The 21,320-nt window shown below is 39.7% G+C and overlaps 1 protein-coding gene across 2 annotated transcripts in view; it reads right to left on the reverse strand.

Annotated features, from left to right (window-relative positions):
• Crppa (CDP-L-ribitol pyrophosphorylase A) overlaps positions 1-21,320 on the reverse strand; it is a 250,550-nt gene that overhangs the window by 224,333 nt on the left and 4,897 nt on the right. The window contains exons 1-2 of one of the 2 annotated variants that reach the window (XM_057782627.1): positions 19,357-19,484; positions 15,564-15,819 (exon numbers count right to left, since the gene is read on the reverse strand). In XM_057782627.1, the coding sequence (XP_057638610.1) occupies positions 15,564-15,773 (210 nt within the window). In that variant the 5' untranslated portion in view covers positions 15,774-15,819; positions 19,357-19,484. Of the gene's footprint in view, positions 1-15,563; positions 15,820-19,356; positions 19,485-21,320 lie in introns of those variants that run through there. The other variant, XM_057782626.1, reaches the window with a different exon arrangement.

Raw genomic sequence — 21,320 nt, forward strand, 5'->3', positions numbered from 1 at the left:
ATACACACAAACAAATGGGAGATTGAGGAGAATTGTGAATTCAGGCCAGGTTAGGCTACACAACTAAACTTTGACAAGAAGAAAAAGAAAGAAAGAAAGAAAGAAAGAAAGAAAGAAAGAAAGAAAGAAAGAAAGAAAGAAAGAAAGAAAGAAAGAAAGAAAGAAAGAAAGAAAAGGATAAAGGGAGGGAGAGAGAGAGAAAGAGAGAGAGAAGGGGGAAAGAAAGAAGAAGAAATTTAGAATTATTATGGTTAGAGTCTGTGCTCACTCGGTCTTAATAAAGCTCTCACTCCAAACCTCAGTAAGTAAAGAGACAATTTCATAGAGAAAAGAAACAGAAAGATGCATTCATCATGAAGGAGTACAAACAGACCTAGCAATAACCAAGTATGCTTCCCAGTTCTAACATGAGGATAAGGTTTACACAGCAAAACTAAGCAGCCCTATGGATCCATCTAACACCAGTGCCTCAGCTCCTGTCTCTCAGGCATAAATCTTTCTCTAAGAAGCAAGTTCCTCCTTTGGCTCTCATCACAAGATATCTAGAGAAATTCTATTTCTTGGGTTACATTGTTTTACTAGTTTGATAACCAAATGGATGAATGCACACATCTCTTTAAAATATCTTCATTCATGCCAGATGGGCTTCAAAAATTGGTTCATTTAAATCTATGACACACTAAATATGACTGGATTAATAAACTAATCAAGAGGCAAAAACTGTCAAACCAGATTGTAAAACTCCAGCTACATCTATCCATAAGGATGTATAATTAACATGCAAAGATACAAATAGATTGAATTAAAAGATTTTAAAAGACTGTACAAACTATGACCATAATAAAGGTAAACAACTATATACATATAATGAAAACAGAAACTTTAGTAGAGACAAATAATGCTATTTTTTAGTTAAAAGGATAATCTATCAAGAAAGTATAAGAACTAAACATATTAAGCCACCAATTCACAAAACTCCACGATGAAAACCTTCAATAATTGAAAAATCGACACTGGGAATTTGTTGGCAAGACTTTGACTAGTCTTCCATCAAAATACTTGACAAAAACTAGAGTTATCTGAAAGGAGGGAACCCCAACTGAGAAAATGCCTCCATAAGATCCAGCTGTAGGCAGGCCTGTAGGGCATTTTCTTAATTAGTGTTTGATGGGGGAGGGCCCACTGTGTGTGATGCCATTCCTGGGCTGGTGGTCCTGGGTTCTATAGGAAAGCAGGCTGAGCAAGCCATGAGGAACAAGCCAGTAAGCAACTCCCCTCCATGACCTCTGCATCAGGTCCTGCCTCCAGGTTCCTGCCCTGTTTGAGTGCCTGTCCTGACCTCTTTCTCTGATTAACAGCAATATGAATGTATAAGCCAAATAACCAACCCTTTCCTTCCCAACTTCTTTTTGGGCATGGCGTTTTGTTGCAGCAATAGAAACTCTAACTAAGACAAAGACCTTCACTGAAGTCACATCAATTAGGCAGATCCACATGGAAATGAAAACCTTAAAAAGTACTTTAAGTCACACAAGTCTTATTGAATGTGCCAACCAACAATAGCAAAATAAAAACTGGAAAATTCTCTAAGGCAGACCATAAATAAGGCTGACTAGGAAAAAGATTAAAACTGATGGTGACTGCCAGCACACATAAGTCTATAGGCCACTCAGACGGGTCTCGGAGACCCACGGAGGCTTCCAGCGGAGACACAGCAGCAGAGGGTGAGCCTGCAGAACACACAGTATCTCCACAACAACGAAAAAAGTTCTTAGCGGAAGATGCTTTCAGAAGTGGACTCATGAGACAGTGCATGGAGGAGAGAGAGAGGTGGCACCAGTGACAGGCACAGGAGCACAGCTAGCCACTGGACCTGTGTTGTCACAGCAGGACATGTTGATGCCCGTGGTCCATGTAGCTACCTGCGCCTGATGTCTGTGGTCTGTGCTGCCAATGCAAACCATGTTGAAGTCCATGATTAGTGCTGCAGCTAGGGTAGGGACCAGGTATATGTCTGGGATCTGGGCTGCCACAGGAAAACTTGTTGATGTCTACCATCTGTGTTGTCACTGGAATCTATGTGGGAGTCTATGATCTGTGCTGCCCCTGGGTTGGCTGTCATGGGCAGTGAAGTAACACCAGCAACTGCGAAAGCATTGCACCACCAGCTGCTTCCCTCTGAGAGGACAGCACCTGTGGTCTTCAAGCTGAGGCATGGTACTGACCTGTATGTCGCTGTGGCCCTTAGAGATTGCAGAGGATGACAAGAGCCAGAAGATGAAAGAAGAGGGTGCCACGGTACATCTAGAAAGCAATCTAGCCCCCAAAGTCGCTGCAATATTCCACAGAAAGAGTAAGTTTTACAGCTGAGAAGGAAGATGTCTTGAGGAGGAAGATGAAGGAAAGCCTCCAGTGAAGAAACCTGCAAGAGATGGTTGGCCCAAAATGCTCAAAACTCAAGCCGAAATAGAAAGGTCTTTCGGCCATCAATACCAAGATCAAAATGTGAAGAATCTTTGAAATAACCGGGGTGGGGCCCTAAAACAACAAAAGCACTTGGTGGTGTTTCACCTTCATTGCCAGCTTGATAGACTTTAGAATTGCCATGGAAACATACCTCTGTGAATATCTATATGTTGTGTCTACAGGAAGGTTGAAGCCATCGTGGAAGATCCACCATGAGTGTGTGGAGGTGAAAGAGAGAGACAGAGAGAGACAGACAGAATCTTACTCTGCTACCCCATAAAACACCACCAAACTAGATGTGCAACAAAAGTCACAGAAGGAACACCTTGTCAATGGCTAAACTTGAACTCTTGGAAAGAAAATATCCACCTTAATTCTAGTCTTAGCAAATATTGCATTTGTGTGTTAATAAACCTTTTTCACTGAATCACTGGATAGAAGCATCCGTCCTGAACATACACTTCTCCCAACCTCATCTGAAGGCAAATCATAGGACAAATATTCGAACAAAGGTGGTTTTCAACTTAGCCAAACAAGAGCTTTCAGAGCAGTATGTCACTTCCGCAAGAGTGATAAACAGAGTTTCATGGGCTTCCATGAAGTGATTCGGGTCTCAGAGCTCCCTGTTTCACTAAAGAACCCCTTTATCAGCTCTGGATTTAAAGTAACACAAAGGCTGTACTTCTGTAACAACATGGGGCCAGCCATCCAGGAGGCTCTTCATGTCACCTCCATACGAATATGTCAGATTGCTAGCCCCCGACCATAATCAAATACAAGTAATTTGTCACATTAATTCTGCTTATAAGTCAAATTTTCAAATACAGAATAAATTACTGTCAAGTGATTTTCTATCTCTGCCCCAAAATCCACGCCAGGAACCCATGGCTTGGGGTTGGAAAGCTGAATGCTAACAAATATTTTTCCTAATGAGTACAAATGGAGCTAAGAGGATTACCACCGGACCAGTAATCACTGCTAACTATAGCCATATTGCGTTAGCCCAAGATTACACACATACAGCCCCACCAATATCTCCAGCTACACATGTCATTGTCTCCAAAGAAACAGTCTAAGTAACTCATTTTAAACTAGAAACTAGCTAAAAAATCAAGAATAATAAAATATTTCTTCCTATGTAAGAACCGATGTCCATGTGAAACTTCTAAGTGTTTCATAATACTCTGAAATTCCTTAAGGTGGTTTTCTTAACCCAATCAACAAACAAATTATCCAGAGCCATGTAGAAAGTCTCATTACTGTCAATAACTCATTAGTTTAAGGCAATTAGCCCTTTTAATAAATGTTAGTAATTTTGCTAAAGAGTAAAAAATTGCTAAAGAATAACAAAATTCGCTGTTATGTTAAAGAATAAAAATTCTTGTTAAAGAATAACAAAACTAGTTATTTTCATAAAGAACAAAGATAAACACATATTACAGTGCTTTGAATTATGTTCTCCCCTACTTTGTGACTGCCATATCAGTGATCTTTATTTAGGGGCCAAGAAGCAAACAGGGAGGAGGCTAAGCATCCCGTAGCACATGAGGCCACTCCTATACCCAAAATTTGTATGAAGCAGAAAGTCAGAGTTGAGAACCTCTATGCAACAGAATTAAGTATCGAAAGAAACTAAGAGGCTGTTTGCATGTGCAAAATTCCTATTTTAAAACACTTGAAACTCAAAATAAATAACTAAATAAAAATAAGTAAATAATAAATAAATAAATAAAAATAAAATGCTTGAAACTCGACCCAATATAGGCAACAAGTGCATGAAGCTTTTCTCTATGAAATTAAGATGTCAGGTGATCTGTCACCCAGTGGTAAGGACCCAGACAGGAAAATCTCTGACATAAATACAATTTCCATGACTAGACAGAAAAAATGTGCATGAGAGGTCAGTAGCTAAGCTCTGCTCTCACGGAACCTTGGCGGCATCTGGGGAGGTGGAGGGAGAAACACTGCAGAGGAGCAGGAGGCCCAGTGTCAGGGAAAGAGGGGGAACAACACCCAGTGGCTCACACCACCGGTCAGTCAGACTAGACAATCCTATAAACATCCTCTAACTCCCATCTCCACCTCAGTGACTTGGATAGGACCTCACTATCTCCGATATCGACTATCATAGCAGTTCTCAAAGTGATTGTCTAATATGCAGCTCTAAGACTGCCTACCACGCCGTGGAAAGTCATCTTCCTGACATCTCCATCTGGGGCTATCAGTTGGCATTGGAAGGGGACAGGGCAGGAATCAATGCCCCCACCACTGTTATCAACTTCAAGGCCATCTCTAGAGAGGATTAAAATATTCTAACACAAATCTAAAGCACGGTCAAAGAAAAAGACAAATTTGAGGAGCTCCGCTGAGCTGGAGGCTGAAAACAAAAGATTTTGAAATCAAGAGAAAGGCCTGAGCATAGGAAATTTGGGAGATCTCAGTGTATTAGCGGAAGCCCATGTCTGCACACAAATGTGTTGTGCACACAGAAGAAATAGTCCTTTTTCAAAAGGTTAACTGTGGCATGAGAAAAATCAAAAAGTGTAAGCACAAAGAATACAAATTTTCAATCTCCGGGGGTTAGGGAAAGGCCTGCATTTAAGAGGCATAGTAAATAAGGGCACCATGGAATTCTCTTAGGCATTGAAATTATCCTGTACTTTGTAGGGGTGCTTTCAAGGGTCTGACACGGTTTGTTGAGAAAATGGGTGGAGATCTCTGCCCTGGCTTGGGCTGCAGCAGACACCAGCAATAAGGACCAAGGCCCTACCTACACTGGTTTTCTTGTAGCAGTTCATGAAGGGCTGGATGGCATCTACTTATACAGTACAAGAACAGTAAATCAGGAGAGCAGAATGCCCAGAGGCCAGCTAAGAGCCTTTGACAATTCTGGTGCCCAGTCAGAATGGCAAATGTCAACACATGAATCTTGATGCTACATGTTGTTCTGATCGCCAACTGCTGGGCACCTAAGAAGGCCTTGGGTTCCTTATAGAGCCCCAGAGAAGCAGTCACCCTAACTGCCTTCAGAATAACAATTACAGGCCAACAACAGGGGATCTCTTCAGCCCTCCTCTCCCAAGATACAAGCCGTTCTCTTTGAACTTCCGAGGACAAAATAGTTTTATGGTAGTTTGAATGGAAAGGGCCCACCTAGGCTTATATAGAAAGCTAGCCTTGAAGGAGTAGATGCGGTCTTATTGAAAGAAGTGTGTCACAAGGGTGGGCTTTGAGCTTTCAAAGGCTCAAGCCAGGCCCAGAGTCACTCTTAGAACTCACAGCTCCTCGTCCAGTGCCATCACTGCCCACATGCTGTAATGCTTTCCTCCACGACAACAGTGGAGTAAACCTATAAACCTGTAAGCAGGCCCCAATTAAGAATTACCGTGGTTATAGCGTCTCTTCATAGCAATAGAACATTGACTAAAATAATTGTACAGTTCTAGATGCAAAATCAAGTTTTTAACACACACTTCTGCCTCTTTATATTTAATGGAGCATCCAATACCAAACAAACCAAAGAAATCATGATCACACCAAAAAAAATGTGAATTTTACTTTAAGTTTTATTAAAAGTAAACAATATAGGCATGATTTAGGTTTCTCAGAGATCACTAGTAGATTATGAAACAGAAATAAAATAAAGGAGCCCAAAAAAAGATGAGACGATGGTTTGAGAGAAGAGCAGACAGAAGGAGAGAGGAAAGAAATTACAGAAAATAGGGTCACAGACACCAAAAGAGCCACTCAAGAAGGGCAAGCTGGCTAACACTGCCAGGTATAAGACTGTTCATTGTGTTAGCTCCAGCTGGTACACTATGGAATACAATTCTCTGAGCAGCCACCATGTTAGTGTGGACATCACAGATTGAAGTGAGCAATCCCTGCAAGAATGCTCCTGAATCAGACAACAGTCCCAGGGGATGTTCAGACCATGTACTAGCCACAAATCCAGAATGCTCCCATGTCCTTACACAGGTCTCATAGACCAGCACCCAAATCTCAGGGAAGCGCTACACTTACAATTCCAGGTTAGTCATAAGATCAGACCAACTCCCAAATGAAGAGCCATATCGGATATGGTCTAGAAAAATCTGGAATACAAAGTTTCCATGGATTCAGAACACATGATTTAGCACCTCAGTGTGTTTACAATAATCAGGCAAGTTTTCTGAGCTTCAGGGTCTACAGATTTCCTGCAGCTTCCTGACTGCAAACTCATGACTCACTAAGTTGATTCCCTGTGATTCAATTTTATCTGTAGTTCCCTCTTCACCTGTGCGAAGGTGGGCCAGCACAAACAATTAATCCTCTAGTTGCATCTCAGGCCTTTTCGGTGACCAACTTCCATCCCAAATTACCTCATCTCTCATGAGCATCAGCTCAGGTGTAATCCCAAGACCAGAAATTTAATTAAAAAAAAAAAACCTATTAGTTAGAAAGTTCAAGTCTATAGATTCTTCCAAGAACTTGGAACAAATGTCAATGAAATACTCTATTATAAAGCATACTATAAAAATAATTTTGTTTCTGAAACAGGAAGCCCCAAGATATTAAAAAGAATAGTTCTAGAAGAAGTCATATTGCTATGCCTTGGGAAATAGGCAGAGATATGGAAGTACAGACAGCAAATACGTAACTTGATCAGGAAAACTGTAATATATGCAAGCAAGCACAGAAACATCAACGTTTCTCTAAATGGAGGTTTCCTTCCTGATTGCAAGTTCCCAAATAAACACTCAGAGGCTTAATACTAATTATAATAATTTGTCCAATGGCTCAGGCATACTGCTGACTAGCTCTTACAATTAAATTAACCCATTTTTATTAATCTGTGTATTACCACATGGCTGTGGCTTAACAATAATGTTCCAGCATCTTATTCCTTTGGCGGCTCATGGCATTTCCCTGACCCCACCTTCTTTCTCTCCATATCTCTACTTGGATTTCCCACCTGGGTCTATTCTGCCTGGCCATTGGTCAAAACAGCTTTATTCCTCAACCAATAGAAGCAACACATATTCAGAGCATACAGGAGGAAATGCCACATCACTTTGCTCCTAAAATCAAGAAGATGCACAAACAGGTTCCCATGTCTCTTCCGGGGTTAAGCTTTGAAAACTGCTTGGTTGGCACTGCAGCATTTACAATCCACGCTATGATTATCAATTCTTGGAGCATGCAGTAGCTGGACAGTGCCAGTTCTCCTAATACCCAGCAGACACGAGTGCTGAGCACCTGTTAGACATCACCCTTCCGTACCCCGGCACACTTTCACTCCCCAACATCCCCTTGTAAGAAATCCTCGTTGCTTTTCACCAACATCTTAACTGTAGAGCCATAAGATTACTTGATGTTTGGAAGAGATGGACATTTCTATTTTTATCAAAATGGCATAAAAATTTTCTTTTAAAACCATTGCAATTAAAAAACAAAACAAAACCAAGTCAGAATTTTACAAAAAGTTTCTTAAAAATATGACTGCGCTTATGACAAAATTTCCTGGGAGTAACAAAGAAAATGGCCAGAAATAAAGGAAATAAGATTATAAAAATGCTTTGGGCTAATGGGGACATTTAAATTTAATAGACAACAAAGAATGATAACATCCTGCGCCTGTGCCACTTGGTTAGGACAGGGCTGACACAAAGCTAACAAAGGACACAGCCCTTATTTAAAAGGTAGAACACCCAAGTAAAGGAAGGCCGCAAGCAAGACTGTCTTGGCTTTAGACCTATACAGCAGGGGCAGCTGCTTCTAAAAAGTCCTCATAATCAGCTTGGCATATGTGGAGGAAGAGTTTGATTTAATGCTACCCAGCATCTACAAAACCACAAGCCAAGAAACAATGCAACACTGCTTGAAGTTGGTAATGTGCTTGGATCTGCTGGCAGAAAGAACATAAATCCATGCTTCAGAAACGCACCCTCTCCCACGTCCATGGGATTCTCCCTGATAAAGTCCTGCCAAACAAGATCAGGACTTGTTCCTCGACATCTGTTGCAGCTCAAACTATAAGGCAGTGGAGGAAACAAATCACGAGCAAAAGTGAGCAGAAAGAAAAGTTGGAGAGCTCCCAAGAAGCACAATTAGCTGCAATGTATAAATGGTTTAGATATTAAAGAGCAAAAAGTAAAATCAAAACCAGAAAGAGGACTAATCACATTTGAAAACGGACTAGAAAGAACTCTAAAGAACTGAAAAATATTAAATGGATTCCTAACCAGGAGATTAGACACAGCTAAAAAGTGAATGAAATAGAAAACAGATCACCTAGGACTTGGCACCCAGAAAGCATGGAAACAGGAAAAAAGCTAGACATGAAGATGGGATAAAAGGACCTAGCATGCATATGCATCAGGAAAAGGAAAATATAGGCAGAGAAGAAATGTGACAGAGAATAACCAGACAATGTTTTGGAATTTTCTAGAATAAAGATATGAATGCAATTTCATAAAGGACAATAAACCCAAGTAAGGGAGGAAAGCAGCTCATCCAGGCATTTCCTATAACTGAACAAGCATGAGGAATCTATAAACATCTCTTTAAATGCTTTGTACTTCAAGGGACTATCAACAGTGTACTTGTTAGCGTCTTTTTTTTTTAATGATGTATCTGTGTGGGTTTGTGGACATGAGTACAGCCACCTATCAGACCAGAAGAGGATAGTGGATCTCCTGAAGCCTGCGTTACAGGTGTTGTTAGCCACAAGACATGAATGTGGTATGAGCTTTATTTCTGCAAGAGTAACAAATACATGCTTTTTTTTGTTTTGTCTTTTAACTTTTATTCTTCTCTCTCACATTACATTCCAACCACAGTTTCTCACTCCCTCCTCCCTTCCCAGTCCTTCCTCCCACCTCCTCTCTTTCCCAAATCAACTCCTCCTCCAATTCCCTCACAAAGGAGCAGCCCTCCCAGAATATCTGCAGAGCAGGTCCTAACAAGTTACAATAAGGCTGGGCACAAATCCTCATATCAAGGCTGGATAAGGCGACCCACTAAACCATCTCTCCATCTAAATTTATTTTACAGACTTATCAAAAAGAGAGGAAAAGGAAAACAGGAAAAAATGACAAAATCTATTTTTAAAAAAATGAAAAAAAATCACTTAGTATTTTATACTCAAATTAACATTAATAGTAAGAAAGTAAGAATCTTGCCACTGGCCCTATAGAAGCCATCTTTCCTCCATGTGGAACTTGAGAATGTGGCCACACAAAGAGAAACGGCATGCTGGGGACACTCCCAAGCATCTGTATGCAGCCACACTTATTCCTAGTTGTTGGTGTACCCCATCTCCATCAACAGTTTTTAAATGAAACTGGAATATAGGCAGTGGGTGGGCATGACTCAGGTCAAGCCTAACAATGGCAATATTTACCCCCTTTGAATAAATACAACTACTTTTGTCTCCACCACATTTGCGTTTTCTAGATTCCACATCTAAGCTGGCAGGAAGTATTGTTTGCATGTTCCTGGGGTTCCTGGGGCAGTGTTAGAGGCCGCTCTTATGGAAACTTTGGCAGTAGTGTATCAGCGGAAAACCTGTTCCTGAGAGTGGACCCACCCACCTTATCTCAATGAAGCCTTTAAGCTCGTCATCATTCTAAAGCTTGCAGATAACCAGAGCAATGCTCAATAAACTTCGCCTATAAATACGTAAATATATTCTGTCTAGTGGGGTCTAAGTGACTCCTCCATGAAGATCCTAGTTTTTCCTGTCTTTTAGTTTATGTAAGAATTGATTTTTATTGAATAGAAGTTTGTGTTTCTCTGAATTTAAATTTAAACCAACTATAACACCTAGTTAATCATTAATGAACTGGGGAAAGTCCTTAGTACTCAGATCCATGTAAAACTCATGAACTTTACCATTCATGAAAATCATCCTTTCCTATCCATAAAAACCAACACAATGTCTCCAAATTCCTTAGTACTCAGATCCAGGTAAGACTCATGAACTTTACCATTCATGAAAATCATCCTTTCCTATCCATAAAAACCAACACAATGTCTCCAAATGAAACTATACTTCTTATGTCCTTTTTCAACATAAATGCCATAAAGTTTTGGTTTTGAATCATGCTTTCAAATGTAATTAGGAAGGTCCAGATTTCATTAAAAATACAAGTTGTTGATTTTAAGATACATAAATTATTGAATTTTAAAAATAGGTTGATTCACAATTTAAGAAAATGACAGTTTAATAAGAACCGCCACAAATGTCAATGAAAAGTAACACAGCTCTTACCTCAATAGGAATAAGAGAGAATTTCTTCTGGAGCCAAACTCAAGTGAACATAGCCTGTGAACACCAATTTAGGTTACTCTACATTTCACGTTCCACTGTGGAAGCAGTCTCATGAAGTTTTATAGTCACAAAACAGAGACTGAATAAATCCAGACACTTTTGAACGCATTGATGGAAACATCACAGAGGTGGTTACAACAAGATGGGGAGAATGCTATCGGCCTTTTGCACACTCTCTGATGACATCTTAGCTTTGGGGTTGGGGGAAGTTCGCGTTCTGCTAAGTTAACAGATGCCAAACTCTTTTTATCTGTGAGTCACGGGCTATTACTTCCAGCACAGAGGTGAGTAAGGAATGGGTACTCAGGGAGCAAAAGCTAGCTAGAGATGAGGTCTCCAACCATTCCACATCACAGCGGTCCTAATCACTCAATCCATTTTTACAGAGAGCTTCTTTTCAAGATTCTCCTTGACATGTTTAACAAAAAGTTGCTTCCATACATTTTGATAATTTATTAATCACTGTGAAGCAATGACACTCTCAACATATTAATTAGAACAAGATAAATATCTTTTGTCACTGAAGACACTACCAAGAGAATTCCCAATACCAAAACAAAACTGAGATCTATTAAGCTGTATTATCTCTGAACCATTTTCATAAATTGTTCTGTTATTAATAAAAACCTGGGAGTCAGATATTGGGATAAAACCCTTATCAAGAAAGAAGTGGAGGAATGACCAGTGAACCTCTCTCTCCACATTTCCGAGATCGAAAAGGCCACGAATCTTTCTAAGGCCCTCCCACTCTTTCCTGAGCCTCTCTATCGTGCTTTTCTATGGCTAATTCCAATTGAATAGTAACTGACTCCAGCCCCTGATTCAAGGCTAACTCTATTAATGGTCATGAGCATCAATGCAATCAAATACAACAAACATCTCTGTATGTTTTGTAGCAGCTTCCTCAGAGGCAAACCTCCTGCTTCCATTAAGCTCACTACGTAAACAACTTAGAGGCCTCAGGAAGTCTCTGGAACTGAACAGCAACTCTAGGCTTCTCCCTCCCCAAAGTTATAAAAGCAATAAGAATTGGGCAGCACCCGGAAGAGACAGAACAGTCAGCTACCTTGAAGACTCTCAGACAAGTGGAACTGCCTATGAAAGGCAGCTCAGCCAAGCTACGTTTGTTGAAGAAAGAGTTTAGCCAAAAGCCTGGAAGAAGAAACCAGCTGAATTGCCCAGAAGAGACTGAGACCAAATCAGAGACCTAGAAAAAGACCCTCTCTCCAACCTGCTAGCTGCTGCAAGCTGTGCAGTGTTTCCAGCTAGTTTGAGTACCACCCATGCTGCAGCAGGCTTTCGGTGATGCAGCCGTCTAAGACATTCTACACCAGTGAGTCTACCCAACCACATTCTTATAAATAACACCAATTAAACTCCTTGGCTCATCAAGTCGGACGTAGGAAGTACCTTTACTTTAACCTGTCGTTGGTTCCCTATCCAGGGTGAGTCTCCTTGGCTCATCAAGTCGGTCGTAGGAAGTACCTTTACTTTAAGCTGTCATTGGTTCCCTATCCGGAGTGAGTCTCCCCAGGAACGGTGTCACACAATGTTTTCTCTCTGTCTCAAATCTAGAATGGAAACTTAAGTTTGGGATCTGTGCCCATATTTACAGACATTTACCTGGTAAGAACAGAAAAAAGTTCTCTACACATAGCAATAGGCAGTGCCCCAACCTGTGTTTATCTAGGTGATACAGCAAGGAAAACAATCTCGTTATCTTTAAATACCTTCCTGTACGCAATCCAAAAGTCATGTGTGGCTATTGACTCTAGAAAATAAGCCATTTCTGAAAGATTCAAGGTACAAAATCAAGTTTTATGGCCTAGGTTTTGTTAATTGTGTATATCTAGACTTTGGCTAGATTTCTATGCATTTTGGAAATACAATTGCTTATGAATTTATCTCATTAAAGTTCCATTTATGGATATATATTTAGAAACTTTATTAAATAAAAAAAACTGCTGTGGGACAATAGTCATGTACCTTGATTGATTTGTCACTTGCACTGGTTTAATAAAATGCTGATAGGTCAGTAGTCAGGCAGGAAGTATAGGTGGGGCCACCAGAACAGGAGAATTCTGGGAAGAGGAAAGGCTCAGTCTGCAGTTGTCACCCAGACACAGAGAAAGCAAGATGAGAATGCCTCACTGATAAAAGGTACCAAACCACATGGCTAACACAGACAAGAATTATGGGTTAATGTAAGATGTAAGAGTTAGTTAATAAGAAAGCATGAACTACTAGACCAACCAGTTTCTAATTAATCTAGACCTCTGTGTATTTGTTTCTTTGGGACTGAATGGCTGTGGAACCAGGTGCAACAGAAACCTCTGTCAACAAATGATGCCAACATGGACAACTACATCCACATAAAACCTGAGAAAGCTTAGGAAGTCATTCTAGACACAAAATAACAGAGTTAAGCATGACTTCTTCTTAGCAGCATTTTCTCAGGTGGGCTCTATTTGCTAGAGGCAAGCATGTCTCATTTAAGAGGGGCTTCCTGACCCAGCTTTAACTTAAAAAACCTTGCAGCTCTTTTAAGAGGCCCCACCACCAAACACTTAAGTGGGTTTATGAAGAGCTCTGACAGCATGCTTCTTGGTGGTGGCAGGGACCTTGAAAATCCATAGAGTTGTGGCAATAAACATTTCCTGCCAGTATCTCCACCATGAAGCTAGACTCTCAGAAAGCTAAGAAATGGGGTAGATCCAGTCATCAAAGTCACAACTTTAATCCTAGCCATATCACTTAGCAAATTAGACTCATGTGGTCAGAAAAGGAGAGATATAAAGATAGATTCAGACAAAAATAAAAAAAATCTAAACAATTTTCAGTGTGTTTAAAAATATATGTAGGCTTGGGAGAGAAAAGAAAAAAGATATAGTCTTCAAAAGAAAGAAAGCAAGCAAGCAGTTGGCTATGGTGGCACATACCTTTAATGCCAGCACTTGGGAGTCAGAGGCAGGCTGATCTCTATGAGATCAAGGGCAGCCTGGTCTACAGAGTGCGTTCCAGGACAGCCAAAGATACACAGAGAAGCACTGTCTCAAAAAACCAAAAGTTAAAAGCAAAAATAAAAGAATTATAATTTAAAATAAAGCCACATAAAGATGGAAAATACACAGAGAATCTGGACACTGTATGTTATTGTGTTGTCTTTGAATTGTTTGGCAGCTGAGCAATGAGCAACAGCTGCTAAAAGACATTTGATTATAAACATTACTGGATTAATCTAACATATATATTTTGAAAATGCCTTGACTTCAAAATTTAAATCAAAAGACATGTTACATTGGAGAAAAGGTTTTACTTTTGTTTCCACAGGAAATGAGAGGCTGTGGGTTTATTCTGAGTTAAGAAAAAGCAGGTTTCATCAAGGAAGACCCCCTGAAAAATCTCCAATAGGAACAGATGGCCCAGATGATCCAACATTTCAGAGGGCCTCTGTTAGAGTTTCCTTTGAGTTCTACATCCAGAACAGCCTCAAGACTGCTGGCTAAAATGATCATGCATCACAGAATATTCCAGTCAGGACTTGACCATAATCCTAAATTTTCTTTAGGTCCCCATAAGATAATCAGCATCCCCAATCAGCAGGAAGTAGCCTAGAAAACTACATCCATATTCCCAAAAAATGGATTATAGATGTTTTCTTTGTTTAAAGTGTTGGTTATAGGTTGTTATGGATAATGGTCAGGAAAAAAGCTAAACAAAGGAAATTAAATTCAAAGATTTGTTTTGAAAAAAAGGAGGGGTAAGTGCTGTGGACAGTGGTCTTGTATTGTATAAATCTTTGTCACTTGTATTGGTTTAACAAAACACTGATTGGCCAGTAGCCAGGCAGGAAGTATAGGTGCGGGCCACTAGAACAGGAGAATTCTGGGAAGAGGAAAGGCTCAGTCTGTAGTCGTCACCCAGACACAGAGGAAGAAAGATGACAATGCCTCACTGATAAAAGGTACCAAGACACATGGCTAACACAGACAAAAATTATGGGTTAATTAAGATGTAAGGGTTAATAAGAAGCCTGGGCTAACAGGTCAACCAGTTTATAATTAATGTAGACCTCTGTGTGTTTCTTTGGTACTGAACAGCTGCAGGGCCAGGCGTAACAGAAACCTCTATCAAAACAAAACTTTCAAATAAATAAAACCATCACACACCAAAATTAACCAGCCCTAAAATCTATACAAATTAAATTATATACAGCTAGAATTGGCAATGAAAAAGAAACTGTGAAACTGCATATTGAATTTGACATTTTTAGTATTGAATATGTTTTATATACTCATTCACCATAAAAAACAAAGAATTCAGAACAGAATTATAGCTAGAAAAATAATGAGCTTTATGTCCTTTTTCACAATTCATGCCCATTACCTCCAATGTCAGGAAGAAATAAACCTCAGATTCTCTCATATGTGGCATCTAGCCAGTGGTGTATGTATACACGTAAACAAATATACATGTTGGTACATATAGCATGAAGAGAAAGAGAAAAGCTAACTATGAGGGGACAAGGAAAGACTAAATGAGTGTAACAGGCATCTATTTTAATGGCATCATTAGTGAATCCTCCAAATTGCTCATATCACAACATCATAAAGAAGATAATAAAAACAGATCAAGAATCACAGCATACAGTGAGATGACAGTCTTAAAGTAATGTCTTCAGGCCACTGTACCACGTAGGGACTGTTAAACACAGCTCTACCAAAATGTGGCAAAGTAACCATGGCTCCATGTTGGCCCCTCATCCATCCTCAGTGTTACTCACCCCATGTTCCTTAGCTGCTGTGACAACTCTCAGGAGAATGTCTTCCTCGACAAAAGGTCTCACGGCATCGTGGATGATCACAACGTCTGGCTGGTCTTCTGCCAGGGCTTTCAGGCCATTAAAAATTGACCTGTGGCGTGTGGCTCCAGCCTCGGCTAGGGAGATGCGCTTATGCCCATACCTCTGGATGATGCTCCTCATTGCTTCCATGTTCTCCACTGTCACAGCCACAACAATGTCCTTTATCCAGCATACTCTACAAGGAAAGCATGTGTGCATTTAATATAACTGGACTCTAAGGTTCATAAAAGAAAACTGAACTCTAGTATAAATAGTATCAGTCCACATAGGGAGATTATACCCAAAAGTTCAGTTGTCATACATTTTGGTTAGGTCTAGGAGTCACCAAGCATTTCACACTATCAATAGATGTGATTTTTTTCACACTATGTATCTTACATGGCATGGTACATAAAGTATGCTATACTACATAAGAGTTACATTAGATTATTTTTCACTTCAATTAAATTTGAACAAATAGTGTATCTGTAAATTGTCTGAGAAAACACACAAAAGAATATGCTTTAAAATGTATATTTTCCTTATTATTTTCTCCCACAGTGGAAGAACTCAATACTACCGAGAACTGTTGGCTGACTATCTCAAGATGCTCCATGAGCTGCAACCAACCACTCAACTATGAAAACTAAAAAATTGGACCTCACACCACCCACACCCAGACTAATCACAGTCCACACTGCCTGGCTCTGACTCTGGAATCAGCAAGCTTCACAAGCTTATGGATACTAGTGGTAGTCAGCAAATGACACTGGGGACCTGTATGTCCCAATGCCCCAAACCGGGACAAAGGCCTCTGACCCACAGAATCACTTAAATTTTCTAATATTTTATATATATGCCAACAACAAAAAAGCCATTTAAACTAAGAGAAATTAGAGCTATAAGCCAATGAAATTCTATTCATTCATGCTAGAATACTTAAGTCCTGAAAATGTACCAAATATCAAATCACAGATAACAGGAAAAGCACTTAACATGCATTTTACACTTCTCTTTTTTAACTTGTATGATAGTCGTGTAATACTGGTACTCCGTCTCCAACAGAGGCATTATTCAGAAGACATTTATATGATAATTAATATGATATACTTCTATATTTATGTAACAGATTCATATAATGACTTTACTATCTTTCATAGTATAGAAATATAGTATACCTCTATATTTCTATTTCATTCAAAATTAATAAAGACAGAAAAATACCACTTTTTTCATTGACAATACAATATGACTTTGTTGTTTTGGGAGATTTGTTTTTTTCTTTTGTTTTGTTTCGTGTTTTGTTTTGTGTGGTTTTTATTTGTTTTGTTTTATTTAATTCGTCTTCTGGGGTATAGGTCCCACAGCAACACATATCAGTCTTGCTTTAAAAAAAAAAAAACTCTTATCAAAGTGTTTATTGAACACATAAACTACCCATACTGTAATATCTTCCAACACTCATGGGCTGGTTTCCTTGATTTTTCACTTAGATCTTAAGTAAAAGCTACTCTATTACTTCCATATTTTGTCAGACATCTCAAAATGACTGCAGTGATGAAGATGATGCAGTAGCACGGAGTCCCCAAGAGCGATCTGCAGTCCTTACAAGGGACAAGGACTCCACAATGAGATCACCTGACGGAATCCCCAAGAGCGATCTGCAGTCCTTACAAGGAATAAGGACTCCACAATGAGATCACCTGCAAACTGTTCCTTGGTTTGTTTAGCCCATCCCCCACACCAATCTCATTCTTCACAACTCTAGAACTTACCCTATCGTAGGAGTGTGGAAATCATTCTCTTCACAAAGACTACAGCAACTGGCAAGTTATCACTCTTCAGTCTCTCCTCACTGTGGAATTCTGAAAGGGTCTGGCTCAGGGCTCAGCTCCCACAGCTGTGATCCATTATTCTTTCATCTAATCTCCTATGTCCAGTACTTAATGCGATTTTTAATGTTTCCTCATCTTATTCCAACACAATCTATTCTTGCTACTTCTGGATGATCCCTCTCACATTCAAACCTGTGGGCCATGATACTGGCTCTTGTCCAGGCCTTTGTAGACCTTACTGCCTCCTTCCAGTCCCAGAACACACAGGTCTCCCCTCTGCCGTAACCCTTTTACTTTCTGTCTAGCTACTTCCTGAAGAGAAAGTAATGGGTAAGGGTCCAAAGTGCCCCCACTGGCTTACATATTTGAAAATTTGGCACCCAGCTGATAGTGCTATTTCAAGATAGCATGGGACCTTTAGGGAAAGAGGCATGGCTAGTATTAGCAGATCACCACACCTTTGAAGGTTAAAACCAAGCCAGCATCCAGGCTACATTCTCTGCTTCCAGGTTAACCCTGCTGACTCATTTTCACTACCTTCCCCACTGTAACAGGATGCATCCCCTGCAAATGTAAGCTTTCCTTCTCTTAAGATGATCCTCTCACAGTGAAGGAAAACCAGTTCAGAGGGAACACACCCTCCTACAGGCACGCCTCTGTGTTGCTCCTGTTTCTCCCAACAGCTTTCCTCGCTCTCTCCCATCCTACTAAGCCAAACCTGAGCCCCCTTGCTCTACAGCTCTAAACACAGTCCAGTCCAGGAAACCTCCTTTGACTACGAAGCTAGGTACAACCTCCTTACCTTCCACTTCTGAAAGACTCATCCACGAAGATTACTGAGAACATGATGCTGCGGTTGGTAATGTTCTGTCTTCCTCACTAGGCTGCCAGTTCTCCGAGAGACTGCATCCCAGAACTTAGCACGCATTTTACTTTCAATAATATTAGTTATAGAAACAGCTAAAAATGTGTAATCTTTGTTAGCATCTGTGGACTGTGATAAGAATTTTACATACACTATCTCAATACTCAGCTCTTTGGGGAAAAAATGCTACAGTCTCTATTTTACTCTTGAAGACACAAAGACAGTGACCTGCCTATAACCACACCAGGAGAAAATGAAGGGACTGGGCTAACCCAACCTGACTTTGGAGCTTACACCAATAACCTTTATGCCCAGCTTTAAAATGTTCTACACCAATGTTTTTCAAAGTGTGCATTTCATGGGACCTTCCTATTAAGTTAAACATGGTATTGTTGATTAGGTAAAATAGAAATAAGAATTAATGTATAGCATGAAATAAAGAAAAGTCCCTGAAAAAAGTGATAATTTAGAAAACATTACTCAAAACCACTCAAAAGGTAGTAAGCTTACTATGATATTTTGTTCAACAAGCCAGGATAAATCCAGAACCTGGCAAGCTTTTGTAAGTACTGTTTGTATTTCAAAGGATATATTCACATTCTTTTCAAGACATAGAATTAATTTTTAATTCTGTAAAACACTTTTAATAAGGTAAAATCAGGAGACTGTAAAAGACCTTAATTACCTCACACAGTGCATGCTGAGTAAATACTTAATGAATAGAAGCATCTGGTCTACCTCTGAGCTGAAAACAAGTCCACACCAAACCCCGGCAGCCTGATTCTATCAAATCCAAATGATTATTTCCTTCCTAGCACATTCCATAACAGATATAAACCTAGCCCCGGGCTCCATAACACCTACAGACATTTTGAGGAGGAAATATAATATCTCAGAAGTTATTTTCTCCTGGAATAACAAATGTTACAATCATACTCTGCTCAGATGGTTTAATAAAACCAGTTGAAAACAGAATAGGTACACAAATTCTTATTTCAAAACTCAGGGGAAATCAAGCTCCTTTAACACCTACCTCTAAAACATCATCCAAGCTGCAGAAATCGGGCCTTAAAGGGACAATGGTAGCTGCTGTTCTCCAACATGCTCGCCTTGATGGAAACAACTCTGGATTGCACTGTAGCCACTGTTTACAGATTCCCACTTCCCCATGCCCATATTGAAGATTTGGGATAAAATACTGAGTTATTGAGGCAGACTGGCTGCTAATCCCTTAGCAACAGAAAGTCCTCTAGCTCTGTGAGCCTTGGAACCACTGGTCTTGGCCAGGCTTTGAAGGAGTCTCCACCATATAAACAAACTGAAAAAATAAAAACTACATGAGCATCTCATTAGATGCTGAAAAACAAAATACAACATCCCTTCATGATAAAGGTCTTGGAGACAGCAGGGATACAAGGAACATACCTAAGCATAATAAAGGCAATATACAGCAAGCCAACAGCCAACATCAAACTAAATGGAGAGAAACTCACAGTGATCCCACTGAAATCAGGAACAACACAATGTTGTCCACTCACTCCATATCTATTCGATATAGTTCCTGAGTTTCTAACTAGAGCAACAAGACAACAAAAAGAGATCAAGGGGCTACAAATCAGAAAATAAGAAGTCAAACTCTCACTATTTGCTGATGATATAATAGTTTACATAAGCAACCCTAAAGATTCTACCAAGGAACTTCTACAACTCATAAACACTTTCAGTGATGTAGCAGGATACAGGATTAACTAAAAAAAAAAATCAGTAGCCCTCCTGTACACAGATGGGCTGAGAAAGAAATCAGAGAAACACCACCCTTCACAATAGCCACAAAATATCTCAGAATAACTGTAACCAAACAAGTGGAAGACTTGTATGACAAGAACTCTGAATCTTAAACAAAGAAATTGAAAAAGACACAAAGAAAATGGAAAGATCTCCCATGCTCTTGGGTAGGTAGAATTAACATAGTAAAAATGCCAATCTTACCAAAAGCAATCTACAGATTCAGTGCGATGGCCGTCAAAATCCCAGCAAAATTCTTCACAGATCTCTAAATAACAGTATTCAACTTCATATGGAAAAGCAAAAAATCCAGAATATCCAAAACAATCCTGTACAATAAAAGATCTTCTGGAGGCATCACAATCCCTGACTTCAAATTTTACTACAGAGCTACAATACTGAAAACATCCTGGTATTGGCATAAGAACGACAGGAGGACCAATGAAGCTGAATTGAAGACACGGATGTTAACCCACACACTTTCGAACACCTGATTTTTGACAAAGAAGCAAAAAATATCAAATGGAAAAAAGAAAGCATATTTAACAAATGATGGAGACATACGTGGTTATCAACATGAGAAAAATGAAAATAGACCCATATCTATCACCATGCACAAAACTCAAGTCCAAAAGAATCAAAGACCTCAACATAAAGCCAGCCACACTGAACTTCATAGAAGAGAAAGTGGGAAGTGCACTTGAACACATTGGCACAGGAGAACACTTCCTAAATATAACCCCAGTAGCACAGACACTGAGAGAAACAATTAATAAATGGGACCTCCAGAAACTGAGAAGCTTTGGTAAAGCAAAGGACACAGTCAACAAGACAAAACAGTAGCCTACAGAATAAGAAAAGATCTTCACCAACCCCACATCAGACAGACAGCTGATCTCCAAAATATACAAAGAACTCAAGAAATTGGTCATCAGAAGAACAAATAATCCAATAAAAAAAAAAAAAACCATGGAGTACAGACCTAAACAGAGAACTCTCAACAGAGGAATCTAAAATGGATGAAAGACACTTAAAAGACACTTAAGGAAATGCTCAACATCCTTAGTCAGCAGAGTAATGCAAATCAAAATAACTCTGAGATTCCATCTTACATCTATAAGAATAGTGAAGATCAGAAACACTGATGACAACTTATGCTAGAAAGTTTGTGGGGTAAAGGGACCACTCCTGCGTTGCTGGTGGGAGTGCAAG

Source organism: Chionomys nivalis, chromosome 10 (genome assembly GCF_950005125.1).
Source record: "Chionomys nivalis chromosome 10, mChiNiv1.1, whole genome shotgun sequence".
In the NCBI taxonomy this organism is placed as follows: domain Eukaryota; kingdom Metazoa; phylum Chordata; class Mammalia; order Rodentia; family Cricetidae; genus Chionomys; species Chionomys nivalis.